The sequence below is a fragment of the Musa acuminata genome, chromosome BXJ2-9 (assembly GCF_036884655.1).
Source record: "Musa acuminata AAA Group cultivar baxijiao chromosome BXJ2-9, Cavendish_Baxijiao_AAA, whole genome shotgun sequence".
NCBI classification, from domain to species: Eukaryota; Viridiplantae; Streptophyta; class Magnoliopsida; order Zingiberales; family Musaceae; genus Musa; species Musa acuminata.
Window position 1 is genome coordinate 43,990,046 of NC_088346.1, and position 23,748 is coordinate 44,013,793.

At 36.7% G+C, this 23,748-nt stretch overlaps 1 protein-coding gene across 18 annotated transcripts; it reads right to left on the bottom strand.

The window, feature by feature from the left end:
• LOC135584942 (protein PARALOG OF AIPP2-like) lies at window positions 1–19,991 on the bottom strand. Of its 18 annotated transcripts, none has more exons than XR_010491430.1 (17): window positions 19,582–19,980; window positions 19,037–19,117; window positions 16,257–16,337; window positions 11,587–12,816; window positions 8,761–8,846; window positions 8,152–8,678; window positions 7,572–8,024; window positions 7,369–7,490; window positions 6,670–7,289; window positions 6,307–6,537; window positions 6,093–6,217; window positions 5,366–5,916; window positions 1,882–2,002; window positions 987–1,801; window positions 801–846; window positions 543–665; window positions 1–458 (listed from the first exon to the last, which is right to left on the bottom strand). XR_010491430.1 is itself a non-coding variant. In XM_065126619.1 (17 exons), the coding sequence occupies exons 1-15, from the start codon at window positions 19,648–19,650 to the stop codon at window positions 990–992; spliced, it is 5,010 nt and encodes a 1,669-aa protein (XP_064982691.1). In that variant the 5' UTR covers window positions 19,651–19,980; the 3' UTR covers window positions 1–670; window positions 801–846; window positions 987–989. The 18 variants fall into 18 exon arrangements, 15 of the variants coding, with proteins under 15 accessions (XP_064982691.1, XP_064982694.1, XP_064982697.1 ...); XR_010491428.1 differs by having other exon boundaries at window positions 543–670; XR_010491429.1 differs by having other exon boundaries at window positions 543–689.
• Window positions 19,992–23,748: the final 3,757 nt, after the last annotated feature.

Genomic DNA, 23,748 nt, shown 5'->3' on the forward strand with positions numbered 1-23,748 from the left:
TAAGAAGCAACAAACAGTATATATTTGCATATTCGGGACCATTAATCTGGTGCTGACACTTATCGGACATTTAAGAAGAAAACAGAAAAAAAAAAAAAAAAAGAACACTTGCCTCTTGTTAGAAAAAAGAAAAAAGAAAACTAGAGCTAATTCGGACCAGCATGTACACCATACTTTGAGAACCCAAATTCATCTTCCCGATCAGACCAGCATGTAAAATACTTCTACTTCGGCATGACTGTGGATGCATCAATCCCCTGACTTATTTTCTTGACCTCTCCTTGTTTTTTAAAGTATGTACTAATTACAGGGCATGATGGCATTTACCTTCAGCTGCATGTATGAACTGAACTTGAAACCTAACTCTGAAAGTTTAGCTAAGAACTAAAAAACGAGATACAATGACAATATTTGCCTTAACTTCAATCTCGTAGGTTTATCTGCTGCACCCTGATGGCCTGCGATAATTGTCCAATGCTGTCAGGTAGGCTCCAAATCATTGTTCAGCATCAGGAAGGGGAAGTGGGCAGCAGTAAACTAACCACATTTCGGTCAGCAATGTACAAGTAAAGCTAATGGAGCCAGCTGGCTCAAGGATGACCAATGTCACTTGATTCCCAGGTACATCATGCTATCATCATGCCTCTTGATTCCCAGGTACAGGACTGTACTGCAATAAGAATTTATACCTAGAAATGCATGAGTTAACACATAAAGAACTTTTTTCATGAACTTTAGAGCCAAAGAAAGTATATAATCATGACAACATAGATGGAACATAACAATGGAGCCCCACTAACCTGATCCTGGTTAGACTTCTCTTATACACAACCATGGTGCTACAACCTGAAAGCAAAAATCAGGAAAAAAAAAGGTTAAAATAGTTGCATGTTGTACTGTCAGTGAAAGATGCCCAAGGCCCTGATAAAGCCTTGTAATATTCTCAGGAAACTATATTCTGACTACTCTAACAGATGACAACTTACAAGTTATCCATGCTCTGAATCTTTGTAGCCGCCAAAAAGAAGCAAAGTATTAATACAGGGCTTATCAGGCAAAAGCTGCTCTGCTTGTGGAATTGGTTTGACCGTTTGTGCCTTCTCAGAGGCAGGAAAAGCTAGTGAGAGTGAAAGCGAAGCTCTTAAATCATCACAATCCACTGCAGAAGCAGGCATCTTATCTCGATGACTCTTTTCTCCAACCTTTGGAGATAACAAAGGAAAGATATCCTGCTCTATTGGTCTCTTCTTTCTTCCCAGACCGAGTTCAAGATCAGGGGCATTAGATTCAGGTGAATCTTCATCATCCGATGAAAGGACATATACTAAATTGTCTGCCTTTGTACTTGTTTGAGGACCTGGATCAATTGGGAAGAAGTGTCTTTCAGCGTTTTTTAAGCTCTCAGATACATTTTCACAGTAGATGCTATCATTTGTTAAGCAAGACAGTAACGGTTGCATCTCTGAGGATATGCTACTGCTTAGATTTTCTCCCGTGGATATACAAGGGAGATGCCCTCCACTATCAAGCCTCGTCTTTTTGTGCACCTTTTCATCAGTCAGAGATGTGAAGCTTGCTTCATCTTTCCAAAGCATTACATCAGAAGAGCGTTTTAACATACAACCAGAAGAATTTTTAATTGTTTCGAATGAGATGGATTGTGCACGTTTCTGATTAGGCTTTAGTTTCCAGCTAAGCCGGTCCACCTCAACATTTTCTGATAATTGATTATTTAAAATAGATTCACTTGTAATGAAGTTCTGAACTTTCTGCTTGAAATTCTGAACTTTACTGTCATTCCCTGCATGAACAAAGTGGAGGAAAAATGAGAACACTTGTATAACAAATCATAAAATGTAAGTCAACCTCAAGACAACTCACCTTGCCCACAATTTAATGAAACTGAACAAGTGGGGCCTTCATAATCACTGACTTTTTTATTATTAGCAGGAACATGATGTACAAAAACTTCTCTGCTATCTGAATCACCAGCGAGATTGTCCTAGCACATAACAAAACGTTAACCAAATTGGTGAGATTAAAGAGCCAACAGATGAAGACATGATAAAATATCAATACACTCGATTTGATTTAAAATTAACTTCAACATAGTTGACTGTTGCAAGTTTTTTTCCCTTTGGAGGAAGGTTGACCATTTCATGTACACCAACATGCAGTACAATCAGTGATTTAAAAAGACGCTCGGGTGCTCGCCTAGGCGCTCGGGCGAGGCGAGGCCTGAGCGCCTCGCCTCATTTCCAGGCGGCGTGCTTCAAAGAGACGAGCGCCTAGAGTTTTTTTCCCTTTGGAGGAAGGTTGACCATTTCATGTACACCAGCATGCAGTACAATCAGTGATTTAAAAAGACGCTCGGGTGCTCGCCTAGGCGCTCGGGCGAGGCGAGGCGAGGCCCGAGCGCCTCGCTTCATTTCCAGGTGGCGTGCTTCAAAGAGGCGTCGCCTAGGCGCTCGCCCGAGCCTAGGCGTCGGGCGCTTTGGGCGAGCGCCTGGGTTAAACCAAGCGACCGAACCAACGGTTTAGGTCTGGTTCGGTCTCCGGTGCTTTAGTTGGTTCGATTGAACAAACTAAAGCACCGATATCAGCGCGACTTCCCCAACCCTAACCCTGCTCGCCGTTCACGCTGCTCGCTGCCGCTGTTGCCGCTCCCGCTCCCGTTGCTACCACTGTTGCCGCTCGCCGCTGCTCGCTTTTACTGCTACCACTGTCGTCGCTCCCGCAGCCGCTGCTCGCTGTTGTCGCTGCCTCTGTCGCCGCTCTCGCTCTCGCTCCCGCTGTTCGCTGCTACCGCTGCCACTGTCGTCGCTCGTCGTTGCCACTATCGCTACCACTTCCGCTTTTCTCAGCACCCTCGGTCTTCCCTTGCACTCTTCTCCTCTCTTTCGCTTCTCTTTCGAAATCGAAAGTATACTGTTAACAGTATACAGTATAATATACTGTTATACTGTATACTGTTAATAGTATACAGTATACTGTTAACTGTATACAATATAAAACAATTATTTTAATTTTAATACTATTAATTTTTATTTATTTGAAATTATTGTTAACTATATACAGTATAGCAAGTGTACATTGTGATTTTATATCTTAGATTTTCTTAATTTAATAGCATATTTTTTATTTAAAATTTTAAATAATTATATTTATTAATTATATTATATATTTTTATATTTTAGCGCCTCACTTCGCTTGGACGAGCGCCTAGCGCCTCGGACGTTTTTGGACCATGACGCCTTTTGGCGCCTAACGCTTTTTAAATCACTAAGTACAATTTAAACAAAGATTATAGTTACATGCAAGGAGGTCAAATCACTTGGCTTACCACATGTTCGAGACCTGTGCATGCAAACATCCCAGAATGCCTTAAAGTGTTTAAGAAAGACATAGAGGGTCTCAAATATTGCAATTTTGTACAGTTGATACTACTGAGTGTTGGTACACCTATGTACCGAAGAGGAAGAAGAGGAGATGGTGGAGGAAAAGGAGAGGGAAGAAGAAAAAAACGCTGGTGCTGCGATTTCGATTTCCGAAGCGAACACCAGCAACAGCACCGAGCCGCTACTGCCTAGTAGGGCGTTGTACACACGTAGTCTCTGTCATGCTAACAACGAGCTCAGGAGCTTCTGACGCCCTGTTAGCCAGCAGCGGCTCGATGCTGCTACTGCTGGTCGCTTCCATGACGACGCATTCTCACACCATTGATGGAGGTCTCAATTTTTTTCTTAAACTAAAATTATGTCATTATATTAATGGTTTATCATGAGTCAGTATGTCATGTAAACAGACTCTAACGTTTATTAACTCAGACTTGACGGGAGGGACTTATATGCTATGTTTCTAAAAATATATAGGTTATTTTAGACATAAGTAAATCATAAGGGCTTAAGAGATCTATGACTAAAACCACAGGGGTTCAAATGTACCTTAACCCTAAATTACACATGTCATTATATTAATGGTTTATTGTAAGCTAGCATGCCACGTAAACAAACTCTAACGTTTGTTAACTCAAACTTAACGGGAGGGGCTTATATGCTACGTTTTTCTAAATATAAGGATTATTTTAGACACGAGTAAACTATAAAGACTTAAGAGGTCCACGGCTAAAACTATAGAGGCTAAAATAGACCTTAACCCTATAGGCAAAATACTATTTGGGTAGTCACCAAAACAAAAGAAGAATGGAAACTGACATATTAATGTTGAGAGGAAACTTGACAAATTTCAATATAGCTCCAAGAAACTCTATACATCTTTGTTTCTAATATAATCTTACTATATCAATTTACTTGATATTTATTTATTTTGCTAGACTTACATGGATTGAAAAATCCAATCAAGTCATGTTTGCATGGAAAAAGTGTTCTTCAGTAGACTATACAATGAACAAGAGTAAATTTGATTTTGGATTCACTTTTTTTACTGATATTAGTTTAAATTGTTGTTTAAGATTCTAATAATGATACAATTAAAGTTGCATCTTTGGAAGGTCAATCATCTTTGACAATAAACTAGGTGCATATGAGAATACATATACATATCAACTTGTTTGTGGAAGAAAACACATTTAAGAAAAAAAAATAGATATGATTAATCATCAAGATCTGCTTCGTTTGTGTTTTTATTCTCACATTAGATCTGCACAGAAATGATTTAGGACTTGTATAGGACCAACTAATACAACGAACCATAATATTCCAAAATTGAGGGTTGGCAACATGGATCATTTACTGCTATTAAACTCTAGTCAAGCTACAAACAATTGAATCTCTTTTTATTGTTTATAATAAAGCTTTCTTAGGTGTTCTATCTCTCCTTGCATTATGAATCTTATGTGACTAAACTTGTGTAACTGGAGCATTTATTAATCTCCATTGGTCATGTCCATACCATTTTGAATGGTTTTCGAGAAAGATAAGAGATAATTTCTGATTTGTTCTTTTCGGTGAATTATAAGACATGTAAGAAGGTACCAAAACCAACACAACTCATATCAATATATGGCTGTGGGGCTCATGGTGAATTTAGTGTAAGCACTAAGCATCTGACCACAGGCCAAACATAACTGTTATATGACATCTGATATTCAGTGCAAGAAATGAAAGAAAAGAAGGTATCTCATTTTTTCTATAAGTTCAGAAAGATAATAGTTGTTGAGTAAGTTATTAAAACAACACAAGGATCAATTACACACAGGATCCATCATTTATTTCTAAGATGTAAATAATTTCCAGCGGTAGCTGTAACCATCAAAGATGCTTCTCTAATCAATAAGCATGGGCATATAATTGATATTGGAAAAAGTAAAGATAAAAAAATATGCACCAGAAAAAACTGAGCTTACTGGGCTAGTGAGATCATTTTCGATTTCCGAAGGCAACCGTTCAATATCTATCTGAAACTTTGGCTCCGAATAAGCAACAGGGACACTAGGAATCTGAAGCTTTGGCTCTGGATATGCAATAGGAGTACTAGGAAGAAAATTAATGTTCTTAAACGAGCAATTTTCAGAAAGCAAGCATGAAGCCTTCTCTCTCAGCACTTTATCATCAGCAACAACTTGACATAAGGTCTTCTGGACAATAGGAGGTTTCTCTGTGTTGTGTATCCCATTGTTGTTTCCTGATGGAATAACCACAGGATCAGTGCAGGCACCAGATTTAGATGGCTTTTCCTTCGGTGATCTGTCAGATTCTGATAGCTCCTTAGAATCCTCATCAGATGCATGAAGAGAGCAACAAAGTCCAGAATCAAAAGTGGTTGGCAGATCTTGGATAATAGTTTTTGAGTTCAAATTGCAAACAGAAGGTTTTCTCTCCAGACCAGGCAGGTCCACCAAGCTATTTATCTTTCTTCCTCTAAATACACCCCAAAGATAAAATAACTTGTTCCAGCCTGAAACAGCACAGCAACCCACAAGTTAGATGATTATTAGTGCTATAGAAATATAAATAATGCATAAGATCACATGAAATATGCAAATCTAGATAGCTTATAAAACAAAGTCCACAAAAGTAATCCTTTCCATTCTCCCTCTTACTATGAATATTACTGCTAAGGCCATTGCTTACGTTGGGAATTCTCTGGTAACATGTTCGATGGGAATATAAGAAGTTCCACAGTATCAATATTCCCTATGAGGGCTAAATCATTTTTTAGCATATTTTCCAGCAACTTCCAATAGTATTTTCCGTAACTGCTCAAGATGAAGCACAAAATATCAATTATTTTGTCAATATATAGATCAAAAGGCAATTCACAGGGAGAAAGTACTTAATAAATCACCTTTCAATATCTTTAGCAAAGAAAAAAAGAGCAATGTTATCATCTTTAGGACTGTTTATGTGAAACTGCAAAGGCCAGGATCTTAGACGAGGTATTTCCTCCAGTTGGATTTTGCAAGGAAATTGAGATGCCACTTCAAGTGCTTTAGGGGAGACATAAGTAGACAAGTGGGCCTGAAAACCATCAAAAAGTGTAGGAGCCTCGGCAGTTCTCAGCACCTCAAAAGCACCTCTGCACATAATAAACAAAAGTAGAAAAATTATAATGCTGGAAATTCTATAAATGGTATTGCATAATCTATAAGATTAGATGGCTAAAGACGAATTTGAAGGCAACGTATGAACTAAAAAGAACATATCATACTGCCAAATGTAGTCGAGCTCCGGAATTACTGAAGCTCTTAATGGATGCATTGGAATGGAAGCTTCATTGGACAAGGTTTGTATGATGGGTTTCTTTAGATTCAAGTCATCTCCAATGTCAAGAGCTATCCCTTCTCCAGCAATAAGCATAGCTTTCTTATGGTTTTCCACTTTCTGGTGTGCATGAATGGCATTTGTTGCTTTGCTAAAATTTTGCACATCAGATGTACCTTCCAGGGATGGCAAGTTTCTAAAATTTAAAGAACTTGATGAAAAATCTTTAGCTGTTAATTCAGAATTTGCATCGGCACTGCACAAAGAAACTTCCTCAGATTGATCAGGTGATCTAGAAGTCCTTTTTGTTCCAAGTTTCCAACCCAACACCTCAGGGCCATCTTTCGACTTCACATTTCTGTTATCCATATCCCTTAAACTTCGTTCAGAAGAAGGCTTCATGGCAGATATGCGAAGTTTGTCAACTGCACAGAACTGTGTTGAATGACCTGTTTCATTACACCTATGGCAACGAGGTAATCGATTGCTGGCTGAGGCTGCCTGCCTAGAATTGCTTGAAAATGTGTGGTCCTTGGTTTTATCATCTCTATGTGTCAGTTCTGCAGCCTGAGGTGTATTGAAGTGTTGCAATATTAGGTTACTGCATCATCTAGTAAGAAAAACAGAGATTTGGGTGGATATTTACCTTGGGTACAAGTTGAAAAGGCTTTTGATCTTCATTCTTACATGATCTAATTGAAGATATACATGCAGAAGTTTGTGACAAAGATGATGATGGCTGCTTCTTCACATCATTAGCTAATGAACCTCCCAACAGTCAGTTATTAACTTGATTAAAAAGATGAACAATATATGACTAAGCTACAAAAACAAAGAAGGATACTTTACCTAAAGTAGCTGCATCATTTGATCCTTTATTGTTGCCAAGATTGCCGGAATCAGATGTCCTTTTTAGTCTGGGATCATTTTGTTGAACCTTTGAGTCGACCTTCAGAGGAGAAATACTGGTGGTAGATGCTGATGGACTGACAAAGCGGGAACCAGGTATAGAACCTTTAAGATCTACGGCACTCCTTTCTTTCTGCTGTTTCACACCTCTAGGATCATCAGGCTGTGGTGGGTTAAGTGACTGCACTTTGCTCATTGTCTTGACACTCGAGAAGCCTGAACTCTCACTTCTGAATGATGCCGATTTTGTAATCGTTCGCAATGGGCCTTCTTTTCTTATGCTGCTTGAATTAAATTCTCTGGTCATTTTTTTATTTTGAGGAATATTCTCCACCAACTGTTTCACTTTTGGCACTTTTGAGTTGTTAAAAGAAGCTGACTTTGATAGAGGCCCTACCAAATTTATAATTTGTAAAGTTTATAAATATGTGGAAGTAGGAATGGTACACAAAAATTGTCTAATATAAAAGAAAAAAATAAAATAATATAAATCTACAATCATACAGCAATATGAAATTACCCCTTGTTGGTTCAAGATGTGCTTGTGGCTTGGACAAATCAGGAACAGAAGAAGTTTGTGAGCGAGGAACAGGTTGAGAGATAACTTCTGGCTGACCACATGATGTTATCAGGGCAGATGGTTTTACCTTAACAAAATCAGGTTTGTTAGAGGAGTTCTCATGGGAGTGCAGAGTAGGTTTCATTGGAATGGTTGTCTTAGTGGAAGCACCACATGCTTCGGAGATTTTCTCTTTTGTAACACAGGTAACCTCCAAATTCTCCCCCTTCCTTTTAAATGAATTGGAGTTTCCAAGTTCTTTATTATCTGTCCTAGTGTCTGCATTGTCTCCCTTATTTTCTACACAAGGAAAACTATTTGATGTGCTCCCAGTGATCTGATTATATTCAGATACAGATGGTGCTTCTATTGCTTCAGTTTGTGCTTCAGATTTTCCTATCATTTGATTTTCAGCCTCCTTGAGTTGGCATTCTTCACATAGCCACTCACCTTCAGGAACTTTATCCAACATTATTCGCATACAGTAACTGATCAAAAGAAATTTTCTGTTAAACGCAATATCCAATGAAAAGCATTCAATAAGAAAAAAATCACTCATTTTGATCTTACGTATGCTCTGCACCATCACTGCACCTACTACAAATAGCAAGCAACTCTTCCTGTCCTGCATCTCCACAGATATCACAAACTTTTACCTGCAATAAAATTAATATGGAAGATAACAACCAATTGCATGCTATCAACCTCTTCAGAAGTAAATTACAAATGGAACAACAAATTGTGCATAATCAATATGGACAAGGCTGCTAAGCATTTTGTCATGTGCATGAGGCATCAAAACTATACTGAAATTGAAAGTTGACTGGACCTTCTGCAGAAAGATTCTGATATAACCACTAGTGTTACTAATCTGCTAATGAACCATACAATTTACATGATAAAAAATCAATAAGTAGTACATTTATCACAAGCATATGGGAAACAATTTAACAAAAAACATTCTTACATTAGGAATCAATGGATTATTGAAACTAATTTTTTGCATTTACAGGAGGCATCTAGCATCTTTTCTCCCTCATTTTTTCTTGGTTTCACTTTAAAAATAAAGATTAATAAGAAATGAACCGATATGATATGACGTGCTTAGAGTACATTAGATATAGGACAGATATATATAGATACAATAACAAAGCCATGAAGTCCTAACTATTTGGGGTTGCAGATACAAAAATAATATAACCTAGAAAATCACCCATAAAAATGTTTCATTCTGCTCAGGCTTCAAAAGGCAGTAAGAGGAAAATAAATGGTGGCCTGACAACATTAACTATTCTGATATTTTCTCAGGTTAGATTTGGAATTTCCAACAAAATACAGACAAAGATATAGGACACAAATATGATATGCTGAATCTTGAAAACCATAAGATACAACATGGCATGGATATGGCAACACAAAAGTACATAAAACATTATATACATAGAAATATGCAATATTCTTGACATGGTTAAAAATGGAGCAAGGGAAAAACTTTCAAATGTTAAAAAATGTAGTTACCTGTCATGATAAATGAAGCAACTGACTAGCAACCTTAAATTATAATCATGAATAAAATAATTAATAATAACATAATAATCCAATAATACAGAGAAGATAGATATTAGAAAAATAAATGAAGAGCAATATTTTAATTGCATTTATCACAATATGATGCTTCAATTTATCATAAATCCATCTTAACTGTGGTCAAGAGATCAACATACAAATGAGAACAAAAGTTGTATAGAAATGTTCACAAAGCATCCTAGAGCATAGTTTTAAAGAATTGTTGAATAGATACATACCGGTTGAGATTTGCCAATCAGATCAGGAACCCAAAATTGAACATATAGTTCAGTACCACTTCAGATTTAGTTTTCATTATTCTATGCTAGGCAATATAGGTTGGTTTACTGTATGGAATACCAGTATTGTATTGGTCCAACAAGTTATCAAACTCAATATTAGACAAGTATTCAAAACTTTGCCATAGGGTACCCCAAAATTATTCGACAATTTAATAATTATACTTAGGAAATGTCTCAAACATGTCCAGAAAATCCTGTAAGTATCAGATCCAACACAGTATCTAATATGAACACAGCACAAAGTTAGAATTTGTGTTTCATAGAAAATTCTGAATGATCTGACAAACAAGCAAGGAATTCAAAGTATACATCTATACCTAAAGCATCCTTGCGGCCACAGAGGAAATGGAAGAGATGCTTTATATAAAAATGGGAGTTACTCTTTAATAAAAAGAAAACAAAAACACATCTAGTTTTCTGAAATCAGAGGTGGGAGAGTTCAAGTAGTCATTTAAGCACTACCACCAACCATCAAATTTTTATATCATGATTCTAATAAGCATCAGCTTCATTATGTTTATATATTCTACAGGCTCTTCTATTAACCTGAGGGGTATTAATATATATCATTGGAACTACTTCAGATTCTGGCTTCAGTCATTTTCATGATGGCAATTACCATGTACAGCATGACTAAAACTGAAAATAGTGACAACTGATTAGGGTCAAGATTGGTTATTATGGCTGTAGTCACTCTATGGAGATGGTTGCTGTATGTATAGAATTTGATCAGATTTGCAAGCAGTCAATTGATACACCCTATGTTGCTGATTCATATATCATAAAATTACATGACAAATTTTGCACATAGCTTATAGAAATTTTGATTCAATAATCAGTTCATGCATTAATGCTGCACTGTTCTTCATATTTCAACAGTAAAAGTAGAATATTTTAGACATTCCATTTCTGTTTCCTGTTAAAGTCAAATAGTTAATACTTAATAGGTACCCTTTGCAGACAGTCAAAAGGAATCCTGAGCTGGATGTCCATTTTACACTTCATCCAATAGCCAAAAGCTTCATCGAAGTTCTGCAAATTCTTAAAGTCAACCATGAGCAATTTTCTTTTATTCATACCCAAGCTCATCAACAAAGAACTCCCACATGTTAGGTTGACAGATTTAAGATGCACACAACATTGACAAAGAAATAGTAGAAAACTAGAAATCCCTTTAATATCTTAAGAAAAAATAAGTGCAGAAAGAGTGAACAGCAAAAGATTCTTTTTAACAAATCTAAAATGGCAATTTTACAGCATATGTGAAATCCTGCTTGTCACTTAAGCATATACAATGTATGCAACATTGCACAACCTAGGCCCCTTATTGATGAGATTGTAGTGCATTTAGCTGACATATTTTATCTTGTTTCCGAGTAATTATTTCTACGGGCAAATGATTTAGTAGTTTAGTATAATCAAGCATCACATTAAGCACACTGACAGTCACCTGACTGCAGAAAAAATCTAAATGAATAATATTATTAAAAATATCTCAAAAACTGAAGAAAAAAAATTATGAACTTACATCATCTTCAATTTCTGTTGAAACTTCACACATTGAGTTTGGCTCCGATGGCACCTGAGATGACTGTGAGTTTGACATAGGCTTATCAGATTGCTGGTTAGCACCCCTGCTATTTGTTGCCACATGAAGCTCGAACCTACTGTTATCACCATTCTCAGCTCCCAGACATTCATCAGAATCTTTTAGAGAAATTAACTGAGGCTGACTCTTTCCACTATCTTCTTTGGTAACTCCAAGTGTGATATCTTTTTTACCATCAACATTACATGCAACTAGTTTTCCCTCTACTGGAGGTTTTTCATCATCCATGGAGCACTGAGAAAGACTTATGTTCTTTGAGGAACCTGAACATGGAAATTGTGCTTTTAGAGATATATTACTACTTGAGCATGGGTCTTCGATGTTGTCAATCTTCTGACACAAGACATCATCTCTAAAACTAGAAGTGTTACTATTTTTCACTGAGGATTTTCCATTTCCGCTAGACTTCTGATTCTCTTCAATTTCACTATTATTACATTGTTGGGCAGCCTCTTTCTGAATTGCCTTTTCATCATTTCTGACAAGCAAATTATCGGCTGACACAGAGGTGCCTCCTATGACTTTCTCACCCAGTTCCCCAAGACAAGCATGAATTGCATTATTGGCATCTTTAAATCCAGAAATATGTGAATTATTTTCTATATGACACTCTTGTCTATTCTTTTCTACAGTAATAGCTGAAGCTTTCCTCTGATGCAACTCAGATGTTGTACTGCCATTTAGTACAAAAGGATTACCAGTTGTGTAACTAGTTTCTTCATGAAGAAAATTATTATCTTCAGCGGCATCTAAAGAAACCTTTGAATTTACAACAACATTATCAGATGCATCATGTGCTTCTGATGCTCTAGATAATTCTTTGCTCTCAGCATTTTCGATAGATGAATCATAACTTGAACTAGATAAATGGCTAGTTTCAGAAAATGCATTGTTCAGCTTATCATGCACTCTGCTCTTAACAACATAACCACTAGCAGCAATACAAGAGCTACTATCATCTTCTTTTCTGGAAGAAATATTATCAGATTGTCCGTCCTCAATTTTTGATTCCATAAGTGGTGAAAGTCGATTAAAGTGCAAACAGGAAGAGCAAGGAGCAGAGCACACGTTGCATGTCCCAGGTTCTGCTCTACTGGTGTGAGGACCCTTGAGTATGTTTAAGCATTTAGTTTCAACTGGAAATTGTTCCTGTAAATAACCAAAAAAAGGTCAAATGTAACTTGGACACATGATTTGAACTCATGTTGAAATTTCATTATATGTATAGCAAGGGGTTCCATAGGCACAAGAAAATACCACACATGTTCACCATATTCTAGATGGGTGACTTTATGTTCCCAGAGTTACAACAAAAGCAAAAGAACTGTGGAAGATTCTAATGTCTGAGCTCACAAAAATAGGTGCTCAGAAATCTCAGAAAAAGAAAATCCGATTTGGAATAAAAAAGAAGAATCCATAAGTTGAGACAAATTCCTACTTCAGTATCAAGATAACACACAATGTGCATATCAAGATATTACCCAAAAGCTTATATAAGACAACAGTAAAGACGAGCTCTGATGCACCATAAAAACTATAACTGTAAATAAAAGCACACATGTACACACAAGCACTAGAAACTCACATAGTTATGACAGTTTTCAAACTTGAAACAACTCATGGAACACCATATGCCATCAGAAAAGGTGTGATCTTTAGAAAGGCCAGTATAAAGAATGGCACGAATGGATTATCAAGCAACATTGCAACTAATAAAATTTAATTCAATTCTAAAATAACTGACATTACACAGCAGAAATATTATGCCTAAAGGATTATAAACTATTATTGTAGAAGCTTGACAGAAAACTAGAGGACATGCCTTGGCGCCACAATAAGGCCACTCCTTTGTGACTTGGGTGATAACACTCTAGTCAAAGAAGCAAACCCCCTACTTACATTGGCAGAAGTCTCATGTGTTGAGCCGCTTTATCTTATTGAAGTCATCAGGAGCCCAAGAGCTCGCCTAGGTGCCGCGCGAGGAGAGGAGTGGCCCGAGCGCCTGCCTATTGGGCCGGGTGGGCGACTTCACTCAAGTGCAATCCAGGTGCTCGCTTGGGCCCAAGAGTTCGGTGGGCTAGGCGCCCACGTGGTTCAACTCAGGCCAAGTCGAGCCTGTGTCAAACCAAATTAGTTTCCTATCTGGTTCGACTTAACCAGTTATCTAACACTCCAACACCCGACACAAGTCATGTGCCCTAATGTAGAACTCTCTCTTTCCCACAGTGTTTCTACATGGCGACAAACTTCCTCCCATCAGTGAACGACGACAGTAGCGACGTCTTCCTCTAGCGGCGACTTCTTCCCCTCCCTTTTGGTATATTTCTCTCTTTCTCCTCCCTCCTCCCTCTCACTGCAACCCCCTTCGCCTCGCTGTAGCCCTCCCCGTTCCCCAATCGCTCTTCCCTCTTCCCTTGTTGCTGCAATTTCCCTCTTTGCTGTTTGTCAATATAACTTATAAATATACAGTGGTATTTGTTTTTCATATGAGCTTTCCTACTGTAGTCAACTTGCTTATTGGACTGAATCAATAGTAAAATGTCAATTATTATGGAGAACTTGATTGAGCTTTCCTGTTGTTGCCACAGCATGCCCCCTTCCCCGCTCACTCTTCCCTCTTCCCCTCCTTATACGACCCGTGTATCTCTTTCCTGCTGTTATTAGATAAGGACAATGTAGTTTGGTACTTTAAATTAATATAAGGTTGATGTGTTATTTTAGTTTTAGTTTATTTTTATTAATCATGATATATAATTTTAAAATTATAATATTATGGAGCACCTAGCGCCTCAAGCGTTTTGGGACCGTAGTGCCTTTTGGAGCCTAGCACTTTTGACAACATTGCTTTATCTTAAACTTGACAAACATATAGTAGGCTTGTCAATTTTTTATCATAATACCCTAAAAATAATAAATCTGAAAATGAATCTTAACAAACAAAACTTCTCACAAAGGTTTGTACTCATAGCTATACACGCAAAATTTTGCTAGACATCAATAATCTGTGTTTTGCAAGGAAAAAATATAAATTTAGTTAAAGAAGCCAGTGGATTATCATACATAAAGAAATGATACATGTTCAAATAAGTATTAATAATATGTCGGGAATTGTAAGAAAATCCAGCAAAACAGTTGCATCCCTATTTTAATGAAAAGTTATAGTCTAGAATGTTACAAGTTTGAGAACAATAAGAATGCCATGAGGGTTAGTCACCAGGGGAAAACACACATAAGACATGCAAAAGAGTTAAGCATCAAGGGGATACCATGATATTTACATAAGAACCAACATAATTATAAGAAAATCCAACAAAACAATTGCATCTATTAGCCCAAAATTCAAGTCTAGAATGTTAAAGTTACGTGTCAACTACATGCAGTGGGATTCTATAAGAACTTAAAACCTGTCCTTCCATGGTGCTGAAGTTTAAATGGAATACCACCAACAACTGAAAGCTTTAACAAAGCAACACTGTACTTTTACCATGAGTACTGAACTTAGGCCTAAGGGCATGTTTGACAGAATCACTGATAGTGATAATTGTGGTGGTGGTGGATATGGTAGTAGTGGTGGTGAAGGTAGTAGCGATATTGGTCGTGGTAAATGATGATGGTAGCTAGAACAGCAGTGTTGGCTGTGATGATAGTAGTAATGGTGATAATGATGGTTGGTGATAGTGATAACCGGTGATGATGGTGGCAGTGGTCAGTGTTGGTGATGGTGTTTGTATGAAGGTAGTGCTTATCAAGAAATGGTTAAAGATGGTGAGCCGATAATGATGGTCGATGGGGGTAGTAGATGGTCACCATACAGATGGGTGTCGGGATCAGGAGATATTTTATCATAAATTCTTTTATGAGAAATCAGGAGGTCTTGACCTCCTACTAAAAGCAATTTTTTAATTGCTCCTCCCAAAAAGCCCTTTTCAGAAATTGATACCAAACACTCAATATTTTGTGAAATCAACTTTTTATATTTAAAAGTTGTAGATTACTACTACCAATACTACCATTATCATGATCACCGCCACCGTGGCTATTACCACCACCTCTACCTCTACATCCACCTTCATCAACACCTGCCACCACCTTCATAACTGTTACCACCAACAACCACAGCAACTACCACTGAGGTCGCTGCCACTATCACCACCACCTTTACCCCTGTCGCTACCAGCATCATCTTCATCAATAACTTCCACTGTCAACTCTACCACAGCTATCACTTGCACTAGCACTGCTACCACTATTAGCAAAAAACACAGTTGGCATTATTAGATATATTACCAGCAACATTTTTCTAGAAGTTGCTTTGTCAAACATTTATTTTGTAAGAGAAGTACTTTCGCAAACTAGAAAGCCTTTTCTAACCAAATATATTCACCATCCTTCCATCCATAAAGCTCCTTCAAATGAAGCATTTTCAAAAGCTACTTTTTAAGAAAGAAGTTAGCTTTACTGAAGATGTCCTAAGGAAATTATGTCAAGAAGGACAAATGTCAACAATATATAAAGAAGTATAAGGCTAAACTAAGGGCTCAAAAATTACAAAAAAAGGACTAACAACCTATCTCAGTTGAGTGTCTCACCAAATTCGTCGTCTGAGGCTCATGGTCATACTCGTTAACAGGATCTTGGATGTGGCAAGCTCCTTGGAGTATTTGTGTGATCTAGAAAGCAGTTTCAGAACCCATATCAATTATTACAATCAGCATAGCAGAACTAAACCTACCAGACAAAGAAAAAGCAAAAAATTTATCACCACCAGTAAACCATCAAACTAAAGAACTCATCTATATACACATCCAAAAATGCCATTTACCATCATCAATCATTTTCCCTACCTAGTAAAGCAGATGCTCAAGGGAATGGAACCATGCAGCCACGTCAAAATGCCTAAGATCCACAAACTATGTAAATTAATATGCAAAAGAATCATTCTTTCCGACAAGAAACAAATAGTGTCTGAAAAAAAAAATCCAATTCCCACAACAATCAGTTATACAAGCAGATAGCATCAAAATGCAAGCTATAAACAAATCAAACAAATCATTCCACCAAGAAAGCCAAAGGACCAAAAGAGATCCAATTGATCACATAGGCAAATGCAGGATCATGATCAAGGGCAGTAAAGGGGCATTTCTACATTCCTTCGGTTGAGAGATCCTCCTGGTGGCATCATAAAGCCCTGCCAGACTGGACAGCAATCAGAAATTCCCCAACAAACTAGCAAAATGCCAAGAATCAGCTAGAAATCAACAGAAATTGGTAAGAACGAACCATCCAATGGTACCTAGACTTACTACTGGAAAAATATAAAAATGAACATCGGGCTTTAGCCAATTTAGTTCTAAGAACACAATCATTCAGGTCAGGTTTGGTCTGGTCCAGTGGCTCGGGGAACTGGATCGTGTGGAGCACCTGGGTTTGATTCCTAGTGAAAGAAACAAATTTATTTTCTTTAGTTAAACATGTATATTGAGAAATTTCAATTATAATTTATATATTACAAAATTCAAATTGTAACTAACAAATATAATTTATCTTTTGAATTAAATTTATATATAATATATGGTTCTTGCAATTGCTTCTCATGTGGGGGACCTAATATCAATAGCTAATAATAGCACAAAAAGAAATTTTTCATTTAAATTTATATTTTATGCAATTTCAATTATAACATAAATTTTATACCACTTTTGTATCATATTATATATTTATATTAGGAAATATAATATATGTATAATATACAAGTTAACTTCCCCTTATTTAAACCTGTGACTTGCATATTAAGCAATTTATATTGCACTTATAAGATTAAACTAGATTTATATATAAAGTGATATATAATAATATTAAGCAATTTAATATATATTATATTAGACAATTCAACTAGTAAACAAGCTTAATTTGAACTTAAATATTATTACATTAAAACACGAACTCAGCCATGAATACTCATCAATTTTACTTTCTTCTTTTTTATTTTTTTAATACAGTATTTTTTGGCCAATTCTGATACAGTCAATTTGATCCGACTGATCTAGATGATAATGAGTTTTATGCCACTAGATGATCCAAAGACCAAATTTTGCTAAAAGACAGTTCCTTTTGTTATTATCTTATGATGTTTTTTCTCCTCTAGAGTGACAATTGCCGATGCCAAACATTCCCATAAAAGTTAAGTCTCTATCAAAAGGTTCACAATTTAGAGCCAATAATAGTAAAACCACAATTATTTTGTCAGAATGGTAAAATATAGTAATGAAGACAACTACATATAGTCAAAATCAGCCTTAAAGTTTGTGGTACCACCACGGACTAATTTGAGAAAGATGTGAATGAGTCGTGGAACTTCAAGAAAATATGTCAAATCTCAAAACAAAATCAATGTTCATTATGCTGAAATCCTATATCCAACTACATCATACCAATGTAAATGTGAATCTTCATTAAAGTTTCTGTTAGATTAATAGTTATTCTTCCGCAACTATCAAAGCTTTCTATATAACCTTATGTAATAAAAAACTGCATATCTTAACCTTGGATCAAAATTAAAAACACCGAGAGCACTGTGGAATGTTATTATAACTTAGTGTTCATCATAAATAATCTTCTATGCAAAGAATGATTCTTTGCTGCAGCATAAAATAGATTATTTGCAATTGAAATCATCTAACACAAACAAAGTCCAAAAACCTCACTGCACAGGTAGGTTTTAGGTGTGAAACTCCAATGCAATTATGCAACCATTTCTTCAAGAAGAAAATTAAGTAGAAGCCATCATATTTGTATTTCTTTGTTATGGTTCCAAGTGAGGTTTGTAGTTATGATTCCTAAAAAGTCAAGGAAACAATAAAATAATAAGGCTCTTTTGCTGGAAGTCTATAGTCATGCAATTGAGGTATCAAACAACACTTAATACTGGCAGGAATAAAAGGATTACAATGCTAATTTGACTAGATTTCGTGCAAGGAGGATGTGGATTTAAAAGAGAACAATGTTTCCCACTGGTTCAACAGGATTTTATAAAAGAAATGTAAACTAGATAAGATAGCTACATAAACACTCACACACACAAATCATCAGAAAAAGGTTAATATTTACTACATATGTGGCTTGAACTTATCCAATCTCGCATGCAAGCTAAAAGAAACTATCTACGTGACTTAAAAGATTGCAATCATTATGCTCAAATGAGTTGTCTTCTACTCCTGTTAAGTAGTTAATGAGAATGCAATAATGCAATCATATTGTCTCCTTAAAGAAAATTCTGACGATAGTGCTGTAAAAGCAATAAGACTAAAATTAAGGGATCAAAAATTGCCGACATAGTAAGCAACTCACTCATCTTGGTTGAGTGTCTCACCGTATCTGTCCCCTGAAGCTCATAGTCATACTCATCAACAGGACCTTGAATGTGGCAAGTTCCTTGCAGTATTGGCGTGATCTAGAGCAGGTTCAGACCACATTAATTATAACAATCAGCGTAGAGGAACCAAACCCATTAATTCAAAAAAGAAAATTTTATCACCACTACTAAATCATTGAACAAAAGGCCTTATCAGACGACACATCAAGATCTGCCATTACTATAATTATCCATTTTCCTACCTACTAAACCAGATGCACAACAGAATTCGAACCATGGGGCCGTATCAAAATGCCTAAAAACCACAAAGTACAGCAAATTAATATGCAAAAAAGAATCAATCTTTCTCCAACTAGCGACAAGAAAATTTGCAAAGAACCCAGTTTCCGTTTCCAATTGATTACACGCGCGAATAAGATGAAGAACGGAGCAGAAAAGGACCAAATCAAACAAATCATTCCGCAAAGACCGAGACAGATCCAACTGATGAGGCGAATATGGGAACATGATCAAAGAGCAGTGAGGGGGGTCTCTTTACATGCCTCCGGTCGCGAGAGACTCTCGGTGGCGTCGTAGAGTTCAGCCAGGGCGCGATCCCGGCGGTTCCTCATCCCTCCCGCGTTGGTCCCTATCGGTCCCGATCGGATTACCCCCCGTCAGGGTTCCATCCGTCTCCGCCGCGACCGGAATCAGGGCTTTCGAGGCTTCCTAGGAGAAGAAGAGGGCGCAGATTGGAGAGTGGGGTTACAGAAGGGGAGGAAGTGGGGGTGCGACGGCTATCGTGAGCCGGTGGAAGGGAGGATCGGCGTGCACCGATGGGGGGTCACGCTTAATTTTCTTGTGGGCTTTATCGGAAGCGGAGAGGCGATGAGAGAGAGAGAGAAGACGGTAGAGAGGAAGGAGAGAAGGGGAGAAAGGGGCAGGCGAGGCAAAGGGAGAGATGAAAGAGAAGGCTACTCCTCTTAATAAAAAAAGAAAACAAAAATAATAAAAATCGAGAAAATCTCATTGGCACGTGACTTGCACATGATGTCAATTGTGTGCGACTCCAAAGTAGCACCTGTGAAACACCTGATGATATGCACGTGAGTCACACGTGTATGCACTCTTTTAGGGGAGGCGACGCAAATCTCTATGGCGTGAATTCTAATCTCCCTCTCGTATTATATTAATGATACATTTTTTTTCCTGAAAATTAAATTATATGGAGAATTGATTCGAAATAGTCGGAAACTAAATCAAAATTATTTATGTCCTTAAACTTCAGCAGTTCCAACTATAAATTATTTATGTCCATAAACTGATATAATGGTAGTATCATTTAAGTATTAATGTTGCTCTTAATTATTAAATTAGTTTAAGGGAAATTTATGACTGAATTATTAAAATGAAAATTCTTGCTCATGGATACTCATTAATTTTTATTTTATCTTCTTTTTTCTGAAATTTAATTTTTTTATCATTTGCGAGCTCATCGATTTGATCGATATTGAGATTTTGCAGCTGATCAATTTAGATATTAATTCCAATATTACTGACTTATTGTATCAAAGTGTTGGGTGCTAAAAATCCAGTAGTTATATATATATATATATATATATATATATATATATATATATATATATATATCTCTCTCTCTCTCTCTCTCTCTCTCTCTCTCCCATGGGGTGGTCATTGAGAATGCTTGACATGGCCTAAGAAAAATGAAGTCACTGCATGCCAATTGGTTAGTACAATCACATTTGTTCTGTCAGAATGGTTTGAATTCAGCAATGAAGAGAATCTGTAAAGTGTAAGCAGTCATAGCCAGCCTTGAATCTCTTATGTACTGTCAGTGGAAAGTATTCTGGGAAGAATGTGATTGAACAGTGCAAAACTTTAGGAACATGTTTCAGAACTTATCACAAAAGCTCAGTAATCACTGTGCTGAAAGTCCTACCACATCAGACTACATCACATAAATGAGGCTTCTGCTAGATGAATGATTACTCTTCCTTAGCTCTTAACCTTGGATCAAAGCTGAAGCTACAGATATAGCATTTCTGCAACTGCAGTATTCTTACATAGGAATAGTCCAAAGGCCTGAAACTACTTGGGTGTGGAACTTCAATGCAACCATTTCCTGGAGAAGAAAGTTGAGTTAAGATGATCATATCCTTGGTTCTTTGTAAAGGTGGAGTCATGACACCCTCAAACTAAAGGAAGGAAATAATAGTTTATATAACTGGTTTCCACCAAGAATTTAGAAAGGAAAAGAAAATTGTATGAACACATTAGAAGCACTGAGAAGAAAGCACAAAATCCTACAAATCATATACCTTCAATTTATCTTTTCAGGCTTGTAGGCTGGAAAAAATAAACTGAAATGACACTTAATACATTTTTTTATTTAAGCTTTTGATTCTATCAATCAAATTTAATGTCAAGAAGCAGTCTATGAAGATGTCTGTGTATTCTCCCTGCACAATCTTGATATCCAACAAAAGTAATGGTTTAAGACATACAGGAGCACATGATTAGATCAGCTCCACAAAAATGCACTATGTAAAGAACTTCACTTTAGCTCCAAACAATATTACCTTTTTGTAGTCCATCATTACTATGATTTTAGAAACTAATATTCTATCTACTTTTGAAACTAATTGCTAAAAGATTTTACTTAGCCAAGATTATACAAGTTTATTTTGAACTACTAAACTCATGTGAGTCTTTATCATTTGCATGGACTTTGAACATTTCCATAGTAACTTTCCCAAATATCCTTCTATTGCTCTTCTTCCTTGTCTACCAAGTTGTAGGTTGCAAAGATTTCTTTCAAGAGTCTCTAAATATGTCCTTTAGCTGCTAAATTGAAGAAGAAGTTGCATTACATTTTAAAAGACCCCACCATGGGCAGTTGATCAAGACATGTTTACTGCTTTCTTCCCCATTATTCAAAGAAAAGCAACATGTTGCAAGCTGATTTCCTTGTCTTGTGTTTGAAGTAAGCAGCATGTAATAAATTAATCTCCATTACAGTGTCTAGAAGTCTTCAATACCAGCATCATCCAAGTAAAAAAGTTGCCTAAAGACTGGTTAAAGCAGATGGCAAGTGTAAATCAGTGATCTATAAGAGCCACTTGCTTGTGATCTTCAAATGCTTCATCTTGATTCTTCAATGTCAGAAAGCTCCATGTCAAGCCCATGTGGCTTATATGTGACCTCTCTAATCTTTTTGTGATGCCATCATCAATCATGCCATCAATTAGGCTGCCAACTGACCAAAGCAGGAAAGCTGATTCACCATCAATTCTGTGCTAAATTGTATTCCTTGTCATCTTCCTCCCTCAAGTAACTTCATCTCATCCAGGCTCTCCACTTGTTTGTTTCACTTGAGATAAATTCCAACCACTTTCACATCTTTGATTCTTGGACCACTCAATACCATTGATTACTACTTTCCAAATTTCAGAATTATTTTCTACATTTATTACCATTGACTTTCTAAGAAGTTTTATGAGACTCTCTCTCTCTCTCTCTCTCTCTCTCTCATATTAGTAAGAATAGACTTTGGAAAACAAAGCACCAATCTGTTTAACTGATTAGAAGAGCAAGTTGGAAGTCATAAGAAGTATACTAACTTTAATAAGCCAGGTTTCCTGCATAGTAGAAAAGACTATTGACCTGGCTTTGTATTCTTCCGTCCACATTTTCTCATAAGCTTCTCTCTCCAATTTTCGAGGAAATACATTTTTTCTCTCAATCAAAGGGGAAAATTGGATGATCATTCAAACATGACAATAGTGCAACTCCTTATCATGGTTTTTATTCCCTAACTTGTTGGACTCTTAAAGTTATCAACACATGTTTACCTCACATTGTTCATGGCCAGTTCAGAATCCCAAGCAATATGTGGACTTGACAATACTACTCAAAGTATGAGCTTGATTCTTTTTGAAGGACTTGTTTCTTTGTACATTAATGTATCCAGTGATGTTTTGGCTGACACAAGAAAAAGAAACCAGCTAAGTTTGACGAAAGTTTAAGTATAGGACTAATTCTTGGGCCAGTCTAAAAGAATGTGTTTGTCTTGGATTCAGTCATGAAAAGGAAGCTGTATTCTAATGGCATAAGCTGGTGGCTTACTTGGACAGACTCAACTAAGCTGTTTGAGGTCCATTTAAGATTTTTCTGCCTTTGACTAGGCCATGTTAGGTTTGGTTCCTTCAAACATAAGCCAGATGGTTCATATTATGTTTGGTAGATCCATTTGATTATGTTTGATTGAACCAAAACTTGATTATGCTGTATTAACTTGGAGTCTGGCAAGCAAGACATGTGTATGTACTCTTTTTTTTCTTTCTTTTGAGAAAGAAGGTGCACTTTCATTCACTAAGATCCATCAAATTGTATAAGAACCATATTCTCTCTGAAAATTCCAAAATTACAAGAGCCAAAAATAGTTAGTGACTCATTTTCCAGGGTTCCACTTGATGTCCTCCCAGGCTGGAATAAAGAAGGATAGTTTCAGAAAGTTGGAATTGCATCTTTAGGCTCCTACTGTCAGTTCCCATTGGAATAAGCATATGGAAGTAACCAATTTCTTGTGAATTTTCTTTTTCACTTTGAGCCTATGAATTCACCACAAATAAAGATGTTAGAATCATGAGATTTTTTGAGTTTCTTCAAGGGATAATCTTTCATTCATGTCCTTGGATAAATGAGTGAAT

Excerpts from the sequence above, each read along its gene's own strand:
- LOC135584942 (XM_065126616.1), bottom strand. The coding sequence starts at position 19,650 with ATGAGGAACCGCCGGGATCGCGCCCTGGCTGAACTCTACGACGCCACC. Across the intron at positions 19,118-19,581 it reads AGAGTCTCTCGCGACCGGAG|ATCACGCCAATACTGCAAGG; the intron begins GCATGTAAAGAG and ends AACCTGCTCTAG. Across the intron at positions 1,802-1,881 it reads TTCATTAAATTGTGGGCAAG|GGAATGACAGTAAAGTTCAG; the intron begins GTGAGTTGTCTT and ends TTGTTCATGCAG.